At 36.6% G+C, this 24,702-nt stretch overlaps 2 protein-coding genes and 2 long non-coding RNA genes across 7 annotated transcripts; all 4 read right to left on the bottom strand.

Annotated features, from left to right (window-relative positions):
- Positions 1 to 121: 121 nt before the first annotated feature.
- On the bottom strand, positions 122 to 4,424 carry LOC110864732 (ATPase ARSA2). The gene is made up of 7 exons (XM_022113854.2): positions 3,922 to 4,424; positions 2,502 to 2,623; positions 1,320 to 1,470; positions 1,122 to 1,232; positions 912 to 1,050; positions 709 to 824; positions 122 to 416 (listed from the first exon to the last, which is right to left on the bottom strand). Exons 1-7 carry the CDS (start codon positions 4,180 to 4,182, stop codon positions 240 to 242), a joined length of 1,077 nt encoding a protein of 358 aa, XP_021969546.1. The 5' UTR covers positions 4,183 to 4,424; the 3' UTR covers positions 122 to 239.
- A 1,272-nt stretch (positions 4,425 to 5,696) lies between these two features.
- Positions 5,697 to 14,552, bottom strand: LOC110864733 (SPX domain-containing membrane protein At4g22990). 4 transcript variants are annotated; one of them, XM_022113858.2, is made up of 11 exons: positions 14,366 to 14,552; positions 11,841 to 11,916; positions 10,564 to 10,684; positions 10,163 to 10,477; positions 9,765 to 9,869; positions 8,810 to 9,267; positions 7,821 to 8,119; positions 6,763 to 6,938; positions 6,437 to 6,627; positions 6,215 to 6,348; positions 5,697 to 6,143 (listed from the first exon to the last, which is right to left on the bottom strand). In XM_022113858.2, the coding sequence occupies exons 2-11, from the start codon at positions 11,891 to 11,893 to the stop codon at positions 5,905 to 5,907; spliced, it is 2,091 nt and encodes a 696-aa protein (XP_021969550.1). In that variant the 5' UTR covers positions 11,894 to 11,916; positions 14,366 to 14,552; the 3' UTR covers positions 5,697 to 5,904. The 4 variants fall into 4 exon arrangements, with proteins under 4 accessions (XP_021969550.1, XP_021969548.1, XP_035830287.1 ...); XM_022113856.2 differs by having other exon boundaries at positions 6,763 to 6,941; positions 14,366 to 14,546; XM_035974394.1 differs by lacking the exon at positions 14,366 to 14,552 and adding an exon at positions 12,151 to 12,329 and having other exon boundaries at positions 5,709 to 6,143.
- A 1,033-nt stretch (positions 14,553 to 15,585) lies between these two features.
- Positions 15,586 to 18,825, bottom strand: LOC118479693. The gene is made up of 3 exons (XR_004860068.1): positions 18,696 to 18,825; positions 17,412 to 17,494; positions 15,586 to 15,696 (listed from the first exon to the last, which is right to left on the bottom strand). It is a non-coding gene; the product is annotated as an uncharacterized LOC118479693 (long non-coding RNA).
- Positions 18,826 to 20,774: 1,949 nt separating this feature from the next.
- Positions 20,775 to 24,002, bottom strand: LOC118479692. The gene is made up of 3 exons (XR_004860067.1): positions 23,873 to 24,002; positions 22,589 to 22,671; positions 20,775 to 20,874 (listed from the first exon to the last, which is right to left on the bottom strand). It is a non-coding gene; the product is annotated as an uncharacterized LOC118479692 (long non-coding RNA).
- Positions 24,003 to 24,702: the final 700 nt, after the last annotated feature.

Genomic DNA, 24,702 nt, shown 5'->3' with positions numbered 1-24,702 from the left:
GGATTTAGGGATTCGACAGTATATACAAACACAATGTACTATGCACAGATATGCATGTCGGATACACGTATATACAAACACAAAATGTACATGACGCAATCATGTGTTTACATAAAGACCGTTTAGAATGATAATAGTAATAATAACAACAATAATAATCTTACAAAGTTGAAACAAAGAATTTGGTTTATTGTAATCTAAATTTACAAAAGTGAAAAAAAAAAAAAGAAAGTGTAGGTTTAGAGTGTTTTATTGGCTTTCCTGGCCTTTTCTAGTTCTGATACCACATCTCTAAGCTGTCCTTGTAGCCTTGAAACTCTGAGTTCCAGCTCTTCTACGGTCCCTCGAGCAATCGAAGGTTCGTATGGTTTTCGAAAATGTTTCGAAAACGCTTTTAACGCTTCCACTCCACAAACCTGCCCATTATATTATATCATATTTTCTAAATAAAGCAAATAGAACACAAGCCTGTAAAAGTAAAACATCTAGTGTGTGATATAATGAGGTTCAACAATGATTGTATTCAAGGGTAGATTGGTCATTTTGCTAAAAGAAAGTTTCCTGCTTGCTAGATTAATCACTCAAGACTGCAACAACGATCGCATATGATAACCCGATGGCCGATACCCTTAGGAATCAGTGACGATTATTCCAAGGGTAGATTAGTCATTTTGTTGACGATAAAGCTTTCATTTTGGAAATTTATACCTCTTCTGGCAGTAACGGCAACTTTGTGATATTGAAGTCGTCGTATAACATGTAGAACTGATCTAGGTATTTTTGTTGCATTTTCATTCTAGCTTGGAGCAACTTCGATTCAACACCTAAAATAAAAAATTTATCAAAACTACACTTTTTTACAAAGGAAATATTCAAAAAAAAAAATATATAAAAAATGTATTCATGTGTACCTTCCTCATCAAAAAGCACTTGATTGATGATAATATTATGTGTATCTATCTCAAATTTAGTGAGTTCTTGCACCAATCTCTCTGTCTCGTATAATGACAGGAACTCTGGGATGCATACGCATACAAAAGTTGTCAAGTCCTATTAAAGAAGAAAACAAGTCAAATCTTTTAATTTTCAATATTGCAGAAAAAAGAACTTAAAACGGTTACCGGATCTTTGAACTGTCTGTTGACTTGTTCAATCACGTCTTTCATGCCCTCGAGCCTTCCAAGGATTGCATCCTCACCAAACTCATCTCCGACTCCAAACAAACGACCCATCTGCCATTAAAATGACAAAAACAAGAAATCTTTTGTCACTCTGTAAAAACTTAAAATACATATTTATGTGAGCAAAGAAGAAAATACCTGACCCAACAAGCCACCAAATTTACTCTTTAAGCTCATCATTTTGGTAAGACCTTTCTCTAACGTCGATGGGAATTGCAACAGCCGAAGCGTGTGACCAGTGGGAGCAGTATCGAAAACTATCACCGAGTAATCCATCGTTTGCACCAACCTTGCGTCGTAATTAATAAAAAAGTAAAAGTTATATCCTGGAATACCCTTGATCTTAATAACATATTAACATTATCATCTATAATGCCAAAATATCACTTGAGGTGTCTTCCTCTGACAATTCAATGTCAAAGCTTGTAAATTCTATATCCAAAATAAATGTTAGTTCTTTTATATATATATTTTGAGTTAATTGCCATTTTAGTCCCTGAGGTTTTTCCTAAATTGCCATTTTAGTCCAACTAGTTTTTTTTTCTCCCTGGCTCCCTGAGTTTTCCATTTTTTTGCCATTTTGATCACATTTCCTAACTCAGTCTAAAAACCTGGTTATAACCAGGGGTATTTTTGACATTAACAAAAAAAGGTTTCTAAAGTGCCATTTTCATCCAAAACCATTTTATAATCTTTTTCTTTTTATCATTTTATACTCAAACAACCACAATAATCACCACCACAATAATACCCCTGGTTATAACAAGGTTTTTAGACTGAGTTAGACAATGTGATCAAAATGGCAAAAAAATGGAAAACTCAGGGACCCAGAGGAGAAAAAAAAACTATTTGGACTAAAATGGCAATTTGGGACAAACCTCAAGGACTAAAATGGCAATTTACTCATTTTTTTTCCTAAAGTTCTACTATTTGTTAGACTCATTATCGCATGTTGCTATTGATCATTAATTATCGTCATAGAAGTGCATTATTGTACTGTTTGCCTTGACTTAAGTGTACCGTTTTATTGACCTCAATACCTGAGCACATCCACCTATTTTATGTAAAGTCTAATACAACAATAAAATTTATACAAAGATCAAATACATTCGTGCAAACGATGAGGTCAAAAAAAAGTCAATTTGGCATTCAAAAATCGAAAGCAGACACCAAAACTAGAACGAAGAATATAATTGAACATATACTTAAAGCCTCAAATAACCATGTAAAGCATTCGATTTCTAGAGTGACATTAGTATACTACCTCCAAATATCGATAGTTTCATTGGTGGTTATAGAACTATAAAAAGGGACTCTTACTTTAGCATCTCAGCGAAACTCATAGCTTCATCGATTCCAGGAATTGAGTTTGCTAAATCCGACAAGAAACCGTCCATTCCTTCTGCCCCCTCTTCTCCTTCCTCCACATTGGGATCCACTTCCTAAAATACAAAATATAATATGTAAGGTCACAACATTAAGAAGCACAACTCTGGTTTGAAATTAGACATCTGAAAAAGGCCTAAGCAAGATGCAACATTTCATTAAACACAAACAAGACAATCGACTTAAATAAGAACCAGAACTTGTCACAAGTTACGTTAGCGAAGATCGTTCCACCACTTACAACGGAAGTGTTTGGATGTGTAGGTAATCAAATAATTACAACGGAAGAACAAAGAAATTAATACTAATCCTAAGACAGTTACTAGCTAATAGCTATAACTAATTCAAAACTTCCCCACTACTTTCCCTCCATTAATTTCTCTTGAATTAAATAATTTAAGCGGGAACTTGAATAAGTGACTTGACCCGTTTACCCTTACGGATATAGACCCGAACCAGGTTCCTATCACAAGTCTCTCTATCTTTTGTGTCTTCTGGGATGACAGAGGTACAGTTTGCGTACATCCCACCCTCCTGGGATCCTACCAGTAGCTTTGCTATCAGTGACATTTTATTGGGTATAGTTGTTGTAACCGTAAATTTTTCACAAAACTTTTATTTGCTTCTTGAAACCTTTTTAATTATTTTACTTTTTTGGTAACCGTAAACTTTTTATCTACTTCTCCAAACCTTTTAACTTTTTTTGGTAACCATGACAACCCATTACCAGAAAACTCACCCTACCAAACCAGCAACACCCTACTAACCACCAATAGATTAACTAAAACCCATGATCATAATCAAATTTCACCCAAGAACAAGTCTTACAAAAATCTAGGGTTGTTTGGCAACTTCTGAATGGATAAGTAACCAGTAAAAGGAGATCTGAACAAGTAAGAGGTCTGAACCATTAAAGGCAGATGTGAAAGGTCTGACCAATTCAGATAAGAGTACTTAACCATTCAGACTCGTATAATGCTTAACACAAATGTATAAACCATTCAGATACTTGCTCGCGACAGTGGCGGATCTTGCCCGTTGAACGTCCCAGGGCCGAAAGATACGTGCACTAAAAAATGCCCGGGCCGAACATAGTATATATAAAAAATTTCGATCGAAATACGGAAAATTAGCACTACGGCCGAAAAACTTCCCAGGGCCGTGGCCTGGCACGGGCCTTCTAAGAACCGCCCCTGGCTCGCGAAACAAACGGTCTGAACCATTAATTAAAAGCTGAAAACCTTAACACAACACACATACTTCAATTCCAAATTCAAACAAGTGACTCTGTTTTTTACACCTAACCAACCACCTCTGTTCACATAACCTACCAAAAAAAAGAGGCAAGACTAACCATAGCATACAAATTGGGGAAGCCAATAACCAAAGTAGGAGCCTTGGTGAACCTCTGTTGAAACGCATCGCTAAGATTATGAGCAGGGTCAGTTGAAATAATGAGAACAGAGGATCTAACAGACGCCAAAAGGATCGCAAGAATCGAACTACACGTAGTTTTCCCAACACCCCCCTTTCCACCAACGAAAACCCACTTCAAATTCTCCTGTTCCATTACATTTCGCACCGTCCCTTCCGGCATATCTTCTTTCCCCGACATTTTTTTTCCCTCACTCTGTTTTTATTATTTTCAGAAACCCTAGAAATTTGAGATGGGTTTTGATGTGGATTAGTTTGGTAAGAGATCTGGGTGATGAATTTCTGAAATGATGGGTTTCAATTACATTGGGGATTTTAAATTTGGAGGGATTTTGGGTGAAAGATGAGATTTTTTTGATGGGATTTGTTAAGGAAGAATGAAATTTGGTTGTGTTGTGTATGATCTAATAACCATTGAATCATTCATGCATGCAATTTTGGTTTATGCAATATTTCTTGTATTTTCTTAGTTACTAACAAATTGTAACTATAAAAATTGTTTAAGTGTGAGTTAAGTTAAATTATTAAAGGGCATTTTTTATTTTTGGTTTTTTCATCAATTGGTCGATAGCATTTCTAACTTACGAGTTGTATCATACCACTCTCAACTTATTTCACTCTCAAACTAACCCAACATTAACCAAGTTTGCTGACGTTAGATGCCACATCAGCTGCCACGTCATCAAAAAAGCCAAGTCATATGCAACCTCATCAAAAAGACCAAATCAGCTGCCACATCAATCTTTACGTCACCATAAAGTGTCACATAGCAAGAAAACTAACTGGGTTAAGTTAGTTTGTTGAGAATGCCATAGGAAAATAAGTTGAAAGTTGGGTGTTGTGTGGTACAAATCGAAAGTTGGAAGTGTTATCCGCCAATTAGTGAAAATTGAGGTTATTTCCTTTTAATTTTTTTATGTTAATAATCTTAAATATTATTATACATGCATCTTGAAGGCTTATGTTGATCATGATGTTGAAACCGATGCTTTGGGTAATGACACTAATATGGACCTGGAATTAGGGGTGTTCATGGTTTGGTTTTAAACCGTGAAACTGCCCAAACCAATTATCGGTTTGGTTTCACGGTCGGTTTTTTAGTTATCTTTCGGTCGGTCAGTTTCAATATTTGCAAACCGTAGCAAACGGTTTGGTTTACGGTTTATCGCAAAAACCAACCGTAAGATTGTATTTTATTTTATTTTTTAATATTTAATATATTACATATATAAGGACATAAATAAATTTAAATCTAAATTTAATCTATAAGTATAAGTAAGTAAATTGATTATGTTAACTAAAATTGTGCCCTATGTGAACTTTCAATTTCAATATCTAATACAGTACATGTCGGCCCATATATTAACCTAATGTCCATATGGACAAGTGTTATGATATTCTCTAATTTGGACATTTTGTTTTTCTTTTTATTCTTTTGTTTTGTTTTTCATTTTTAGCAAATAAGGCTCAAACCGTGAAACCGAACCAAAACCAAACCGTAAATAATGGTTTGGTTTGGTTCGGTTTAAGAATTCAACGGTTCGATTTCGGTTTTCAATTATCAAAAAGTGTGACTAACGGTTTGGTTCACGGTTTGACCCAAAAACCGACCAAACAGGACCATGAACACCCCTACCTTGAACAATGTATTTTGTTATCAACAATGGAAGCACACAGAGGAATGGAATCATCACATGCTACAACACAGGTCACAACAGGGAAACTCTTGTTAAGTAGTCATTCATTACATAATTTAAACACTATCCATTACAACCCGCGTCATAATTATTACCTACCTTAAAACAGACATGTCACGAGAAGTGAGGATGAAACTAAACGCGTCACGACTCCTTAGAAGTTATATACACATTTCGTTTGCTATTTACATAACATAAGCCGCGTACTAATAAAGAGAGTTGTAAGTGAAGGAAGTGGCTATAATGGTCGCAATGCAAATAACGAGTGAAGGAAGTAACGTGATGTTCAAGAGCTCACTCATACCCCAGTATCCTGCAAGTGTAATCGTTCCATCTGCAACCACTCGAGCTAGCGTCCCAGCTTCAGTTGACAGTAGCCCGCCATTGTAGGTCCCACGTGATAAGCGAGATGACATCACCCGCGATAAGAGGGACAAGTTCACACCTATTAATTTAACAATACTATTGTATTATGTATTATTAATCAACCATATATATAGGTAGATTTGTATGTACCTTCAAGAACTTCAGCAGACACAAATGTTAGAAGAGCCGAGAAGATGTACTGAGGTGCCGAATAGGGGATGATCGTATGAAAGCTTAAAACGATACCCAAGCATACCATTATCTCTGAAGCCAACAAAACTTGCCTGTATCGACAACACGATCATGTTTGTAAAATATAAGAGATATTGGAATAAATTATAAAAATTATGAAATTTCCTAAATTTTTTTTACCTTTCTTCAAACACATTGCTGATGTAGCTCCCGACAAAAATGCTGACGGGAAGAACAGTCAGCCCAAGAAAAGCAAGAAACATGGCGACGTTGTTTGTTGACCACACAAAGTAGTATGACGTGACGACACTCGATTCAGCAAGTAAGATCTCCATAGCGTATTTGAGCATGAAGTATATAATCAATTGAACCTGTTCACAAGCAATAAGGTGTCAACATGTAGTTATATAAATGGACATGTTGGGTAACGGGTCAAAACGGATCAGGCAACCCAAATGATATGAAAAAGATATTATTAGGATGATAATTTAGTTATTGAAATGAACCTTGACAGATGGAGTAAGCAGTCGGTATGCAGACATAATAGATGTCACAGGCTCACGGTTATCTTCAGATAACTCATCGCTAGGATCATCATCTTCTTGTTGCTGATCTTCATCTTCTTCATTTTTCCCAAAATCCAAAAGTAAAGGCTCGGAAAAACCAATTTCTACGGTGGTACCTGCTACCAACAACATACATAACTACTAATTTGTTCGCATTTGTTTGAAAACGGAGTGGAGGTGGCAAGATGAGCAGGGTGGGTAACAGACTGAACCGGGTCGAGTTGAACCAGGTCATTCTTAGTACGAGTCAACACTGTTTGGGCCAGGTTGACCCACAAACATCTATTTGCCCATTTTATAAAATATAAGTTATTGACTCTGTCTGACCCATTTCCTATTTAGCTATTTTTATTTTGACCCGTTTCACCGTTTGAGATAAAAAGTAGCAACAAGTGGTGTAAACGAGCCGAGCCCGAGCTTGCCTAATGTATTATATATAATCATAGTTTTTATTATAACATAATACAATTTAGTTAGTTATTCTTATCATAATTATATACAAATAACTAATACTGTCTTACAGTGGCGAAGCTTGACGTTTTCGACGGGGGGTCTGAAAACGTATATACCCAAAATTTCTATAGAATCTGGGGGTCGAAAACGTATATACCCAAAAATTTCTATACGAAAACTACATATATAACACTACTGAGCGAAAAGTTCGGGGGGTCGGGCGTCCCTCCCGGCCCCTTCAAAGCTTCGCCAATGCTGTCTTAGAAAGTTAATATAAATAATAGCCTCGTTTAGGCCTGTGAACTACTCGAGCTCGATAAGTGAAGCTCGGGCTTAGGCTCATTTACATACAAGTTTATTTTTAGGCTCGCGGTCAAGCCCATGCTCGTTTAAACTCAACTCAATTCGAGCTTTTAGCGAGCTGATCTCGAGTAGCTCACTAGCGGCTTGGCTTCTAACACCCCTAGTAAAAAAAAACCCAACCCAAATCTATCTACTGAGAAATGAACGAGTTGAGTTACAAGATGTGAGAATATAAAACGTACCAGATGTCTCGTGCTGCACAACAATGTCTTCTTTCTCAAGTGGTGGCTCTCTAAAAGACAACCATAGCCATAGTAAATAGATGAACCATGCAAATGCCATGAACCACCCGGGTAAAGTATCTTGGTTGAAGGTGAACCAAAGTATTTTAAATTGTGTCTGAAATAGGCAAGCAAGAGCCGGACCACAAGCCATTCCAAGTGCACTCGCGCTCACGAACCCAGCAGACGCTTTCATTCTTAGTTTTGACGGCACACAGTCGCTAATATACCGCCTGTTGACAGCCCGAGCTGATCCCAGTCTACCAAACAATAAGATCAGACTCTTCAAAAATCAGACTTTTAAGGTCAAACATGTTCATCTTGTTTTGAAGTTGGTCTATTTACCATGAATTCTTCAAGTTCCTAATTAGAAATCGAGTAAAATGTCATTTTTGTCCCTGAGGTTTGGCTACTTTTTGCAACTTTCATCCAAAGGTTTGTTTTTCCGCATCTGGATCCAAAAGGTTTGAAGTCTTGCCATTTTCTTCCAACTTGTTAACTCCATCCATTTCTAACGTTAAGTCAGGGGTATTTTCGTGTTTTTAGACATTTTTGTGATGATTAAAGGGTTTGGGTGGGGAGAAAGTCGACAGAGGTGGATCTTTATTTCTTATAGTGTTTTTTTTTTTTTTATTTTGATAAAAAATGTCTAAAAAGACGGAAAGGCTCCACATTTAACGGAGAAAAATGGATGGAGTTAACGAGTCGGATGAAAATGGCAAGATTTCAAACCTTTTGGATCCAGATGTGGAAAAAAACCTTTGGAAAAAGTCGCAAAAGTGGCCAAACTTCAGGGAGGAAAATCGCATTTTAGTCTTAAAAAATCACTTTATAGTTAACTATATAGGGGGTGTGCAACGGGTCAAAACAGGTCCAAATTGAAACGGGTCACAAAAGTAATACGCTATTAGTTTAACAAGACAAATTCCTACAAGATATAGACGGCTTACCCACAGAACAAACGTCCAATCAGAAGAACATATATCGAGTTAAGATCATAAGCCAGGGCGTACAAGGTGTTGCCCATAAGAAGAACAATGCTGCTGAATATAAGAGGTCGGATGTACGATTTATTTGACCATGCACTAAAATAAACCGACGAAAAAATCTGTGCAACGGCCATTGATCCGATCACAACACCACAAACCGTGGCTGCAGCTCCAAGGCTCAAAGAGTAGTCATCTGCTGTCGGGACAATGATGTACGTATTCACCATATACAAAAACGTATTAACCAAGTTCAAAAGAAGTGACATAAAATGATATCTTTCGTTCACAATATGCTCTTCGGATGAGGGCGATGGCAGCTCGTCTTGCATTATAAACGCATGTTTTCCCAAATAGTGGAGGAAATCAGTTGAGTTCAGTAGTCGTTTCTCAGCTGCTTTTATTGATTCAATTATAGGATCCTGTAATTTGCAGCAAGAAATAAAATCATGAGTAAAATGCCATTTTCGTCCCTGAGGTTTGGCTAGTTTTGCGACTTTCGTCCAAAGGTTTGGTTTTCCGCATAAGGATCCAAAAGGTATGAAATCTTGCCATTTTCATCAGGCTCGTTAACTCCATCCATTTTTCTTCGTTAAGTCAGGGGTATTTCCGTCTTTTTAGTTAACTTAAGGGGGAATCGGTCTTGTTCACTTTATGTAAAAAGACCGAATACCCCTGAGAAAGAGTGAATTGCCCTTTAAGTTACCAAAAAAGATGAAAATACCCTTGACTTAACGGAGAAAAATGGACGGAGTTAACAAGCAGGATGAAAATGGCAAGATTTCAAACCTTTTGGATCCAGATGCGGGAAAACAAACCTTTGGACAAAAGTCGCAAAACTGGTCAAACCTCAGGGACGAAAATGACATTTTACTGATTTAAATGATCTTGCAAAACGAAGAAATTTATAAACAAATACCGAGATGTGAATATTTGGGTGATCATAAATTGATACATAACGTCTATCCACGTCTTGCAGATCAGCAAGATTCCTAGTTATGGATCCAACGACTGCGGATATACCCTGCATGTATAGATACGGTGGTGATGCATATCTGCAAGACTGGGGGGGGGGATATTCCACGGTCCTCCCAACCGCCGAGGTGATCCCACCTCGCAGACCGCCACCCAGCAAGCCTGAGTCTGGGGTAAATCCGCTACCGTAGGGGCATTGGGAACGAGCAAGACTCGAACCCGCCACCTCCGGGTTAGAATGCGGGCTGGTGGCCATTGGGCTGACACCCAATGGTTGCATATCTGCAAGACTGCAACCACAAACAACAAAAGACAGCTATTTTTCGATATTTTAGTTTGTACCACGTGCTTAAACACTTGTCGGAGCTGAGAATAAGGATGGTTTGCTCGAGTTTTGACATAGTAACTTGTGAACTTATATCCGAGCCGCTTATCAAACTTTTTAAGAATCTTTCTTAGACCAATAGCGTTCATTTCAACGAAAAATAATAGCCTTAAAAGATCTCTTCCTACTTCTCTATATGCTTCTCTAAGTTCCACTATCGAGTCATGATTCGGTCCATGTGAAAGGTACTCATCATCGCGGTCAGCAAGACCTGATAGCCTGGTCGCGAGTTGACCTTGGTGTTTTAATAAAAACAAAACTATCTTTTCTATCTGAAACAAAACAAGATCCATGACATAGGTTATTAGCTTAAAAAACAACTGCTATTTTTTTTTTTTTTTTAAATTTCGACATGTACCTGTTCGTCAAGCATTAGAGAGAAATCATGTAGAACATACTCGCGATTCGGGCCATCAACCTCGTCTTGTCGAGCATAATGTTTCACTTTCTTTTTTAGTAACTTGTAGTCGATATACGATCTGAAAACAATAAGCAAGCTGTATGATAAATCTACAAACTAATTAACAGGTCTTATAGGCCTTTTAACAACATTTTTCATTGCATTGGTTTGCATTGGAAAATAATTCTTGTTCAAAAAAAAAATTTAATCAACTTTTTTAATCCGCATACGAAAAATGAAACTCAAACCCGGGTAACATCTAGCCTGCTGTAACAACCAATATTGTCCGTTTGCCCACAAGGAGCTCACAATTTTTTTTTTCTTTTTGGTTGCTAAATTGGAGGTTCCCAGGACGGGTCCCGTCCTCGGATTGCTCATACCCAAGCACGCTTTAACTATATAGTTCTACTCTCTCATATCCATAGCCCCTTTAGTATAAAAGGGGACCATTTTACGCTTTAAGACCACACGGTGTGCAACGTGGAGGAGGGCGTGGAGCGCTCAACAGGGATGAACGTTTAGGACTTGGTACCGGTACCGAAATTTTTGCGTGGTGCCCACTTTTTGGCATTTCCGGTACCGGTAGTTTACCGAATTTTACACACAAATACCGGTACATTACTGTACCGAACGTTTTTTAGTACAGGTACTTTCGTTACCGGTACCGAGCTCATCCCTAGTGCTCAACCACACCGGCATGGAGGGAGGATGGTGATGAGGTGTTTTGTTTTGATGGCGTGGTGGGTTTTTTATTTGATTTTGTTTTTTTTAGTATAAGTTAAATTAAATATAAAAAGTGTATGCATCGTGACCCTTCCACACCCTATCCCACCCCACACTTTTTGGCACCACGCCTTCCTTCTGACAGACGTGAAGCTTCATGGCATTCCACACCGTATAGTCTAATCTAATGGTTGGTATAGATTGGGATGTGGTATACCGCCCCTGGCCACATCACCTTCGTTAGCGCCCCTCAGCCACCCCCTGCCCGCCAAAGAGGGGGCGCCATTGATGGCCCACCAGCACACTAACGAGCACTAAAGGGTGTGTGCGGGTGGGCTTTTAACCATCAACCAATCAAATATTTTCTTTTTTATTTTGTTTAATAGGGGGTTTTAAATCATCAAAGACCCTTTGTGACATGACGCTGATGTCGATCTGACGTGACACCACCAAGACCCTAGGGGCTTTGAACCACACCCCAGCCTTAGTATGTGAAAGTTGAAGAAGATTACCCTTTCCATTCTTGGATCTGCAATTCCTTCAACTTTTTCCCAAATGCTACCATAGTTGACCACACAAATCACACTCCTTTGTACCACAAAACAGAACAATGCCATCATCAAACAAACACTTATTAGAGTTCATAAATAATAATAATAATAATAATAATAATAATAATAATAATAATAATAATAACAATAATAATAATAATAATAATAATAATAATTTGCCGAAAATGAAATGACCTTGCAACAACAGGCAGGCAGAGCATTTATTAATTAAGAAATCAAACAATGTAGTAATTGAGAACAAAATGCTTACCTTAGTAACAAACAAAGTGTTTTATGAAACTTGTGTGAGTTTTCATGGAGATTCGAAGTTAAATATTATTATTTTTGTATGGTAGGTGTAACATATACCATCGGAATAATTCGATCAGAGAAGTATACGTGTCGTCGGTGGAGTGAATTCGCACATGAAAAAAAAAAAAAAAACAAAAACTAGGACTTACACGTGAACACAAATACTATACACAAAATTGCTCATTTTGTTTGTTGGTGGGTTAATGGAATATTTTAATAATAGTTTTGGAAATGTTATTATTATTATTATTTTTTGAGTTAATTACTGATTTTGTCCCTGTGGTTTGTCAAAAATCGCTGTTTCAGTCCATTAGTTTAAAAATTGCGATTTCAGTCCCTGTGATTTCACTTTCATAACCATTTCAGTCCACCTCCTAACCATTTCAGTCCCTGTACTTACAGAATAAATGGATTGAAATGGTTACGAAAGTGAAACCACAGGGACTGAAATGGTTACGAAAGTGAAACCACCGGGACTGAAATCGCAATTTTTAAACTAATGGACTGAATAGTGATTTTTGACAAACCACAGGGACAAAAACAGTAATTAACTCTTTTTTTTAAACATAATGTCCATTTATAAATTATACATACAACCATCTTTATTGTTTAGAAAGTTTAATATAAAAACATTGATTTAGTTTACTAACATGTTAAAACCAATAGGTCTAAGACCGCCCGTAATGGGGCGTTGTTTTTAAAAAAAAATTAAAAAAAATCCGGAACACGCCAGCAACCACCACACCCCGGCGTTATTTAGCGTGTTTGCTCAAAAAATGTGTTTCGGCGTGTTTTGAATAACGCGGTTGGGGCGAGAGATTGACCAATAACATTCCATCTTCATATTGTTTATCCAATAAGGTTTTTTATGGTTTTTTGTTTTATTTAATTATATTACACCTCATTTAACATAATGGCCCACATCCCCACTACACCCATTTTGTAAAAACGCCCAATAATGCCCCATTGCTGACTGGGCTGCCACATGGCGCAAAACGCCCTAGGGTGGGGCATTATTCACTTCAACGACTAAGCATGGTCTAACTAACCCACTTAACCTAGCCAGTTTAGTTTCTCATTTCCTCATACCTCAATTAAAAAATAATAAAATAAACTGATTGAACTGAACCATAAACACCATAACGAAAATAGAATTTGTAGTTTCATACCCATAAATTAGCCATTAGGTTCAGCTAAACACCCATTAAGCCCCCATCTCTCTATTTCGTTTTCTTTAGCATTTTTTTTTTCATTTACATACCACATAACCTTGCATTCGTTAAGAATTTGAATTCACACCACTTTTTTTATAGAGAAAAACACCAAAATAACACTTTTGTGTTCACTATTTTTTTTACATATCCTTGTTTTATTTTCTACTGTATTTGTTGTGTTAAGTTAATTGCATAATACCTTAAATACACACACATATTATTATCTATACCTTTAAAAGGCAACTTGAGGAACAGTACCCAACTTTATTTTGAGTTGATTTAACTATGAAAAAAATAAAAAATATCATGTAATAGTCAAGTAAAAATGTTTGACTTGAAATAGAACGTAATAAATGCGTACAAATTTTATTTAAAATATATTTCAAGTTAGCTGTATCAAATATGTTATGCCATAATACGTATATTTTGTATATGGCAAAAGCAAAACCTTTAAATATCTAGGTTTGAAAGGAGAAGATATTTAGTGTATGTACATATATTGTTAATAACATGTTGAAGATTATTGGTTTTGATAAAAGCTTTTTATTTTGGTCGGGGAAAATCAAATGGTGGATATGGTTCATATCAAAGTGGACCATGTGAATATGCATGATTTTTCCCCTCCATGATAATAGCGTTCATTTTTATTTTTATTTTTCATGCAAGTTCTCCACTTTAGATTTTATGTGGTGGTTAGACTTCATTTATCTTCATCAACTTTATGCATGAAAAGTAAAGAAGAAAAAAGGAGTATCTTATATCAAAAATAATTAATTGATTAGTATTTTGGATATCTAAACACCAATATATGTAAAATAATAAAATATAATTATATATGTGCAAAACATGAAGAGAAGAAATATTGACTTACGATTGTGGATATCTAAACACCAATATATGTAAAATAATAAAATATAATTATATATGTGCAAAACATGAAGAGAAGAAATATTGACTTACGATTGTAGGGTATATGAGGAAATTTGAGAGCGTGTAACCCTTCTGAAGATTCACTCCACTCACCACTGCGACTACAAGTGAGCAAACTGAAGACAATAGATATAAATAGATATATATAGAGAGAGAGAGAAAGAAAGGAAGGTGGATATTGTGGAAGTGTCCTTTTAGGTATGCAAAGGTCACGCTATATATAGAAAGATTGTTTATAAAGGGAAGTAATAGTAAAAAAATAACGCCTAAAATAACAAAACACCTAGGTAGTGTTTGGTACGTAGAAATCATAGTTGTTAAAAGCCATCGCCTTTTGCACCTAGGCCCATTTTCAGGCGAGGCGAGGCAGTTGCGCTTTAAGTCGAGGAATTTGCGCTTTAATTCTCCAGGTGATGGTTCAAGCACACATTCCGACGAGATTCCGGATAGTTTCCGGCCAAATTCTCTAAATTCCGACAAGATTCTAGCCAGATTTCTACTTTTATCTATGGAAAACTACTTTTCTACACTAAGACCATGTGTAGTGGTGAAGAAAAATATAATGCCCCCACCATGGGGCATTATCTGACACGTGTCATCCCAGTCAGCATGGGCGTTATTACAAAAGTGGTGTAGTGGGAATAATACCTAATAAAGCCCCTTCCAATCATTAAAAAAAAAAGCAAACACATGGATGGATGGTGATTGGCTAGTCAAAGTTGTCATACAAATGCTCACCATTGATTGGTTCAACAAACATGTGCATAGCGTTTTTATTAAAACGCCCAACCTCTTTTTTTTCAAATATAACGCCCAAAAACGTCTGCCGTAATGGGGGAAGGGGCGTTTTGCGGCGTTTTTTTTCAATTTTTTTTTAAAATCACGCCCCACTACGGGTGGTCTAATACACTAAAATTTTTAGAACTTTTGGTTCTAAATAGATGATATATAGTTTTATATAATAGCTTTTGTTTATTTTATTTGAAGAATAGTATTCTTTTTCTAATACATAATAAATTTTTAACTTTTTTTCATTATGCGCTTAATTTTTCTCAGGCCCTCGCTTTTTTTGCGCTTTGCGCCTAGGCCCCAGGCAAGGCCTATGCGCCTTGAGTGTGCTTAGCTGTTACGCCCTAATTCGTATTTGTCAAAAGTCGCAGCGGAAATTCGTGCCATAAAATTTCTTTCATTACAAACTTCTTGACTTACTTGAAAGTTCGTTTTAAAATGTATCTTTTACAAAGATAAAATATAAGTCATGTTTACTAATAGTACATACTTAATTATTCCCGTACAATCTATCTCGTGACTCGGTCTTCGATCTCTAATTCTTGTGATAATTCGCCCGTTATCCGTATAACCTGCACTCACCACATACATTCATAACATTAGTACACATTATATAAACAAGGTTCATTCGCATATACTTCACATTTCGTAATCTTTCAACTTTAAGCATTTCACATGCGTATCCATTTCCTGGTGAGGCTTCAATAATGTACCTGCATTACTTTTCAATCTCAAGGTGCACCATTAATAACGTTAACCCTCAACGTGACTAAATTATGCATACATGCGTAACTACATACATATATACATACACATCTACATACGTACATATCTTCCCTACAATTTTACATACGTGTATACTCTCATACATGACTTATTACATACATACATATACTTCTACATACGTACGTACCTTTCCTACATCTTTACATACAGGCATACGCTCGTACATATCTTTATACATACATACATGCACATCCATATACGTACAAACCGTTCCTACATCATTATATACATACATACGCTCGTACATATCTTTATACATATATACATGCACATCTATATACATACAAACCTTTCCTACATCATTACATACATGCATACACTCGCACATATCTTTATACATACATACATACACATCTACATTTGTTCATACCTTTCCTACGTCATTACATACATGCATACCCTTATGTACATGTGCTAGATCACGCGTACCTCTTACATAATCATACACTATTTACATGGGTCTTAGACTTAGCTTTATAGCTCATAAACATCTAAGGGACCATCAAAATCATGTTTGGAAGGTCCGCCGTAGACCACGGATGACAAACCGAAGCCTACAATACATAAATTAACTTAAATAAAAAGATTTCAACTTTTGGAGCTTGGGGAGGCCGTCGCCGACGCCCCTAGGGCCGTCGGCGACGGGCCTTGCATTTACCCGTAGCCCAAAAACCTGTAGACAGGAAATTAACCCGTCAGCACAAAAATTCACTTTCTGGAGCCCGTCGGCGACGCCCCCATACCCGTCGGCGACGCCCTCTAGAAACTGCAGTTTTATGCAGTTCCGTTTCGTCGTCCGTATGCACTAAAACGCGCATAACTTTTGAACCGTTTACCCGTTTAACCTCCCGTTTCTTCCTATATGCTTGTAAATTCACATTCTATCATATCAATTTAAAATCCTACCTCCGGATTAAGGAAATTCTTAACTTACGTGCATTCGACATATTACCCTTTTCTAACTATTTGACCCGTTCGTGCATTTATCAACATAATCTGATTACTTAACCTCGACTCCTCATGAACCTTTTAATATCAACGTCATTTATCATAGAGGATTAAATTCTTGGATGTCTTACCTATTTTTAACATATTTTTGGTCAGAAGCTTACCTTGACCCGTTATGGGTATTTATGCATTAAGTAGTTTATGACATACAAAAACATACTCCACATTTTCATGCTTGACCAAAATATTATACTAATCGAATATCTTGATTCCAAACGACTTCTAAGGTCGTTTGCCCGATATACCTATCAAGGGCATTTTAGTCAATTATGCTATATCCTTAATAACAAAGGAATTTCTTGCATGAGTAACCAATCTCACTACTTAGCTACAATTTCTTAATCACACCTGCCTAGCTTGGATCAAACTAAGATCCGTTTAATACTTTATTGACATCATACAACCTCATTCCTATTTGACCTCAATTATCACATATAATTAGATTGCATATAACATTACATAACAACGAAGAAGTGATTGCGGAATCACTTACCTCATGCATCCGTGTTCATATTTGTTTCCTCGCCACTTCTTGACCCGTAGTCTTCCGTGCTTGATTCCGTCTCGACATGATTCCTATACTTCCATGTCATCGAAATCACATTCTTATTAGCATACGCAATCGTACATGATAACGATCATTTCGATCACATAATTCATACTTGAAGTCTATAGTCACTTCTAACAAGCATAATACATGTAACCAAGTTCATGTCATTTCAAACTCATGTAATCTGTCGTGTCACCGTATTAAACACACGCACGTCTAACACGTCATTAGCCTAACTCATGACACATATTTATTCCTAAATCTTACAGTAGCATTCATAAGTCGAACCATACCATTCGCATATTCGTTGACTTTTCAGAAAGTCAACCATCAAGCATACAAATTTCCAACTCAAGAACATATGTCCATAATGATGTTAGTGGACCATGCTAACGACACCCTATGCATTTTGTAATCATATTCTTGATCACATACAACCATATAATTACTTGTCTATGTACACACACATACACGTAATTCATTCCATTCATACTAGTATTTCTATATCTCCACAACTAACACTATAACACGTATTAAGCTAACCTTATACTATTCCAACAATGATTCTTTTTAAGACTCTCATATGCTTCACATATACTTCAAGTTCACAACTAGCGGATCAAACCACCACACGGTGTGCATCACATCATTTAAACGCATAGTGCAAGCCATTAGTGCACACTTCTACCCGGGAATGAAGTCAACAAAATCTCCACGTGGAGTCAATCTAACACGTCTTCTTCATGGTAGTTTACTAACAAACACATCATTTTCACTCTTTATACATATTGACCCACAACTTGCATACAATTTCCTATATTATTATCACATAGACATTTCATCAAACACTTGGTGTGCGTACTATCATCTAAGCATAATGTACAAGTATATAAAGCATATCTCTACTAGTTCATCTTCACATAACATTTACAATCATTTTATTATACATGATTATTTCATCCTACATCAACCTATTCACCATTCATGTATCACAAACCAGATTATTCACCCCAAAATTCATATGTATGATTTCACTTGATTATCATACTTATACTAACTTCTTAAAAATTTGGGGTTTTGCCATAATCTTACCAAATCACCAAGGCCAAACATAAATTCTGCTCCAATCCATATTCTTAACCTCCAATTACACAAAGTGTTTCATAAACTCATGATTCGGGTGAAACCCAACTCCTACTATTCATCAAAACACAAAATTGAACTTACCACTCTATTGGGTATGTTGAGCTACTTGAAAATTTGAAGACATGCAATCATTTAACATCGCATTTCCTTGATGATTTGATGAACTTGCAAGAACAAGGGTTAACCCTTGTTTTTCCCCTGCTCTGATCGAACCAAAACACGCACCAATGTGTGTGTTTTTTGGTTTAACCCCTTTTTAATCCCTCACTTTCATTCTAATCCATCTAGCCCCTCATGTTTACCACTTAACATATTTGTCACAATTTTCTTCATTTAATAGTTTTGGCCATAAACTTTAACTAGGTAAAATGGTCTAAATTACTTATTTCGGGGTACATTATATAAAAATGTATGTCAATTATAAACATTCGGATTTTGGGGCGTTACAAGTCTACCCCCCTTAAATAAGGTTTCGTCCCCGAAACCTTTCTCACTTCCATTTACACATACACATATCTATGTTTGACTTCTTCTTAACCAATCTATACTTTCCACGCCATGCTTCCACGTAACCTTCTCATTTCCTTGACCGGTTAGTAATAGTTCATCGTTCCTATATATTCAAACCTATATTAATGCTTACTTATAAAGGCGTTCATTACATCCTTTTATGTTTTAAATCCGTCCCACGGTTTTAAACGTAACATCCATACCCTTCATTCCTTCTATGTTTGAATCTATCTAGCGGTTTCAATCATATCACCCGTACCTTTTCTTTCTTACATGTGTTTAACAAAAACTTAAAGCTTTACCTACCTTCAGCAACAAGGTTTTAAAGTTAGCAATCTCAGTTGTCGAATCATAATTACTTCATTTTAGTTCCATCCATATATGAGCTTTCTTCTTTCTTACACACTCGACTACCCAGGTAATGGGGTTCGGCATAAACACTCTCGACGAGAGTTAAGCATACACTTTCCACTACCCAAATAATTGGGTTTGGCATAAACACTCTCAACGAGAGTTAAGCATACACATTCCACTACCCAAATAATTGGGTTTGGCATAAACACTCTCAACGAGAGTTAAGCATACACATTCCACTACCCAAATAATTGGGTCTGGCATAAACACTCTCAACGAGAGTTAAGCATACACATTCCACTACCCAAATAATTGGGTTTGGCATAAACACTCTCAACGAGAGTTAAGCATACACATTCCACTACCCAAATAATTGGGTTTTTCGCTTTTAACATAACTTCTTCTTTCAATCCGTATAACGGATTAAGCTTCTAGCCCTCATTAGAGCATTCAAAATCACTCGTTCAAAACAGATGGTAGCTTATTCTTATTTGACTTGTTCGCTAGAACCGGTCGACTCGCATAACTTTTCATAACCTTCGTTAGCATAACCAAATCCGCAATGGTTTGCTATTTCGTATTCGCTACAACATAGCGCCCACCTGCTACCCAGTTCTACCGGACATACCTGCAATAATTGCCACGGTCTCACGAACGTCATATGCTCCTTGCGTACTGGCCAGGTGCGCAATTTACACACTAGTTTCGTGCCTTCGTGTAATCATCGCCTTATGCCCGAGAAATGGGTTTCAGTTTCGTGCATATTTCTAAAACTCCCCCAAGACCACATCATTATCTTTCGTTTAATAATTACTCTCCCAAGGAGACCCTTTCCCTTTCTTTTGACATCGGTACTCATACATATTAGTAGTGTGTACCTGGGGTTAATTTGCCTATTTGCACCTTTGCCCGCCTTAGCGTTCATCCTATTCTGCATTCACGGATCATCCTCTCCCAATTCTTAAGCTTACCTTGCACATAACATATTATTAGTTCCCTTCAAATACATAACCTAACACATACTTACATTTGCTTTTGCCTTTAGGCCTCGATCGAGTCTTGGATTGTACGGGTTCTTTGTCACTAGAGCACACCGGTTTGAGTTCAAGCATTTGCCTCCTTTTACTTGATTCTCTCAAACCAGGGCTCTGATACCAACTTGTTACGCCCTAATTCGTATTTGTCAAAAGTCGCAGCGGAAATTCGTGCCATAAAATTTCTTTCATTACAAACTTCTTGACTTACTTGAAAGTTCGTTTTAAAATGTATCTTTTACAAAGATAAAATATAAGTCATGTTTACTAATAGTACATACTTATTATTCCCGTACAATCTATCTCGTGACTCGGTCTTCGATCTCTAATTCTTGTGATAATTCGCCCGTTATCCGTATAACCTGCACTCACCACATACATTCATAACATTAGTACACATTATATAAACAAGGTTCATTCGCATATACTTCACATTTCGTAATCTTTCAACTTTAAGCATTTCACATGCGTATCCATTTCCTGGTGAGGCTTCAATAATGCACCTCCATTACTTTTCAATCTCAAGGTGCACCATTAATAACGTTAACCCTCAACGTGACTAAATTATGCATACATGCGTAACTACATACATATATACATACACATCTACATACGTACATATCTTCCCTACAATTTTACATACGTGTATACTCTCATACATGACTTATTACATACATACATATACTTCTACATACGTACGTACCTTTCCTACATCTTTACATACAGGCATACGCTCGTACATATCTTTATACATACATACATGCACATCCATATACGTACAAACCGTTCCTACATCATTATATACATACATACGCCCGTACATATCTTTATACATATATACATGCACATCTATATACATACAAACCTTTCCTACATCATTACATACATGCATACACTCGCACATATCTTTATACATACATACATACACATCTACATTTGTTCATACCTTTCCTACGTCATTACATACATGCATACCCTTATGTACATGTGCTAGATCACGCGTACCTCTTACATAATCATACACTATTTACATGGGTCTTAGACTTAGCTTTATAGCTCATAAACATCTAAGGGACCATCAAAATCATGTTTGGAAGGTCCGCCGTAGACCACGGATGACAAACCGAAGCCTACAATACATAAATTAACTTAAATAACAAGATTTCAACTTTTGGAGCTTGGGGAGGCCGTCGCCGACGCCCCTAGGGCCGTCGGCGACGGGCCTTGCATTTACCCGTAGCCCAAAAACCCGTAGACAGGAAATTAACCCGTCAGCACAAAAATTCACTTTCTGGAGCCCGTCGGCGACGCCCCCATACCCGTCGGCGACGCCCTCTAGAAACTGCAGTTTTCTGCAGTTCCGTTTCGTCGTCCGTATGCACTAAAACGCGCATAACTTTTGAACCGTTTACCCGTTTAACCTCCCGTTTCTTCCTACATGCTTGTAAATTCACATTCTATCATATCAACTTAAAATCCTACCTCCGGATTAAGGAAATTCTTAACTTACGTGCATTCGACATATTACCCTTTTCTAACTATTTGACCCGTTCGTGCATTTATCAACATAATCTGATTACTTAACCTCGACTCCTCATGAACCTTTTAATATCAACGTCATTTATCATAGAGGATTAAATTCTTGGATGTCTTACCTATTTTTAACATATTTTTGGTCAGAAGCTTACCTTGACCCGTTATGGGTATTTATGCATTAAGTAGTTTATGACATACAAAAACATACTCCACATTTTCATGCTTGACCAAAATATTATACTAATCGAATATCTTGATTCCAAACGACTTCTAAGGTCGTTTGCCCGATATACCTATCAAGGGCATTTTAGTCAATTATGCTATATCCTTAATAACAAAGGAATTTCTTGCATGAGTAACCAATCTCACTACTTAGCTACAATTTCTTAATCACACCTGCCTAGCTTGGATCAAACTAAGATCCGTTTAATACTTTATTGACATCATACAACTCATTCCTATTTGACCTCAATTATCACATATAATTAGATTGCATATAACATTACATAACAACGAAGAAGTGATTGCGGAATCACTTACCTCATGCATCCGTGTTCATATTTGTTTCCTCGCCACTTCTTGACCCGTAGTCTTCCGTGCTTGATTCCGTCTCGACATGATTCCTATACTTCCATGTCATCGAAATCACATTCTTATTAGCATACGCAATCGTACATGATTACGATCATTTCGATCACATAATTCATACTTGAAGTCTATAGTCACTTCTAACAAGCATAATACATGTAACCAAGTTCATGTCATTTCAAACTCATGTAATCTGTCGTGTCACCGTATTAAACACACGCACGTCTAACACGTCATTAGCCTAACTCATGACACATATTTATTCCTAAATCTTACAGTAGCATTCATAAGTCGAACCATACCATTCGCATATTCGTTGACTTTTCAGAAAGTCAACCATCAAGCATACAAATTTCCAACTCAAGAACATATGTCCATAATGATGTTAGTGGACCATGCTAACGACACCCTATGCATTTTGTAATCATATTCTTGATCACATACAACCATATAATTACTTGTCTATGTACACACACATACACGTAATTCATTCCATTCATACTAGTATTTCTATATCTCCACAACTAACACTATAACACGTATTAAGCTAACCTTATACTATTCCAACAATGATTCTTTTTAAGACTCTCATATGCTTCACATATACTTCAAGTTCACAACTAGCGGATCAAACCACCACACGGTGTGCATCACATCATTTAAACGCATAGTGCAAGCCATTAGTGCACACTTCTACCCGGGAATGAAATCAACAAAATCTCCACGTGGAGTCAATCTAACACCTCTTCTTCATGGTAGTTTACTAACAAACACATCATTTTCACTCTTTATACATATTGACCCACAACTTGCATACAATTTCCTATATTATTATCACATAGACATTTCATCAAACACTTGGTGTGCGTACTATCATCTAAGCATAATGTACAAGTATATAAAGCATATCTCTACTAGTTCATCTTCACATAACATTTACAATCATTTTATTATACATGATTATTTCATCCTACATCAACCTATTCACCATTCATGTATCACAAACCAGATTATTCACCCCAAAATTCATATGTATGATTTCACTTGATTATCATACTTATACTAACTTCTTAAAAATTTGGGGTTTTGCCATAATCTTACCAAATCACCAAGGCCAAACATAAATTCTGCTCCAATCCATATTCTTAACCTCCAATTACACAAAGTGTTTCATAAACTCATGATTCGGGTGAAACCCAACTCCTACTATTCATCAAAACACAAAATTGAACTTACCACTCTATTGGGTATGTTGAGCTACTTGAAAATTTGAAGACATGCAATCATTTAACATCGCATTTCCTTGATGATTTGATGAACTTGCAAGAACAAGGGTTAACCCTTGTTTTTCCCCTGCTCTGATCGAACCAAAACACGCACCAATGTGTGTGTTTTTTGGTTTAACCCCTTTTTAATCCCTCACTTTCATTCTAATCCATCTAGCCCCTCATGTTTACCACTTAACATATTTGTCACAATTTTCTTCATTTAATAGTTTTGGCCATAAACTTTAACTAGGTAAAATGGTCTAAATTACTTATTTCGGGGTACATTATATAAAAATGTATGTCAATTATAAACATTCGGATTTTGGGGCGTTACAAGTCTACCCCCCTTAAATAAGGTTTCGTCCCCGAAACCTTTCTCACTTCCATTTACACATACACATATCTATGTTTGACTTCTTCTTAACCAATCTATACTTTCCACGCCATGCTTCCACGTAACCTTCTCATTTCCTTGACCGGTTAGTAATAGTTCATCGTTTCTATATATTCAAACCTATATTAATGCTTACTTATAAAGGCGTTCATTACATCCTTTTATGTTTTAAATCCGTCCCACGGTTTTAAACGTAACATCCATACCCTTCATTCCTTCTATGTTTGAATCTATCTAGCGGTTTCAATCATATCACCCGTACCTTTTCTTTCTTACATGTGTTTAACAAAAACTTAAAGCTTTACCTACCTTCAGCAACAAGGTTTTAAAGTTAGCAATCTCAGTTGTCGAATCATAATTACTTCATTTTAGTTCCATCCATATATGAGCTTTCTTCTTTCTTA

The sequence above is a fragment of the Helianthus annuus genome, chromosome 6 (assembly GCF_002127325.2).
Source record: "Helianthus annuus cultivar XRQ/B chromosome 6, HanXRQr2.0-SUNRISE, whole genome shotgun sequence".
Classification (NCBI taxonomy): Eukaryota; Viridiplantae; Streptophyta; class Magnoliopsida; order Asterales; family Asteraceae; genus Helianthus; species Helianthus annuus.
Note: the sequence above shows the minus strand (reverse complement) of the source record. Positions and strands in the feature narration are given on the sequence as shown.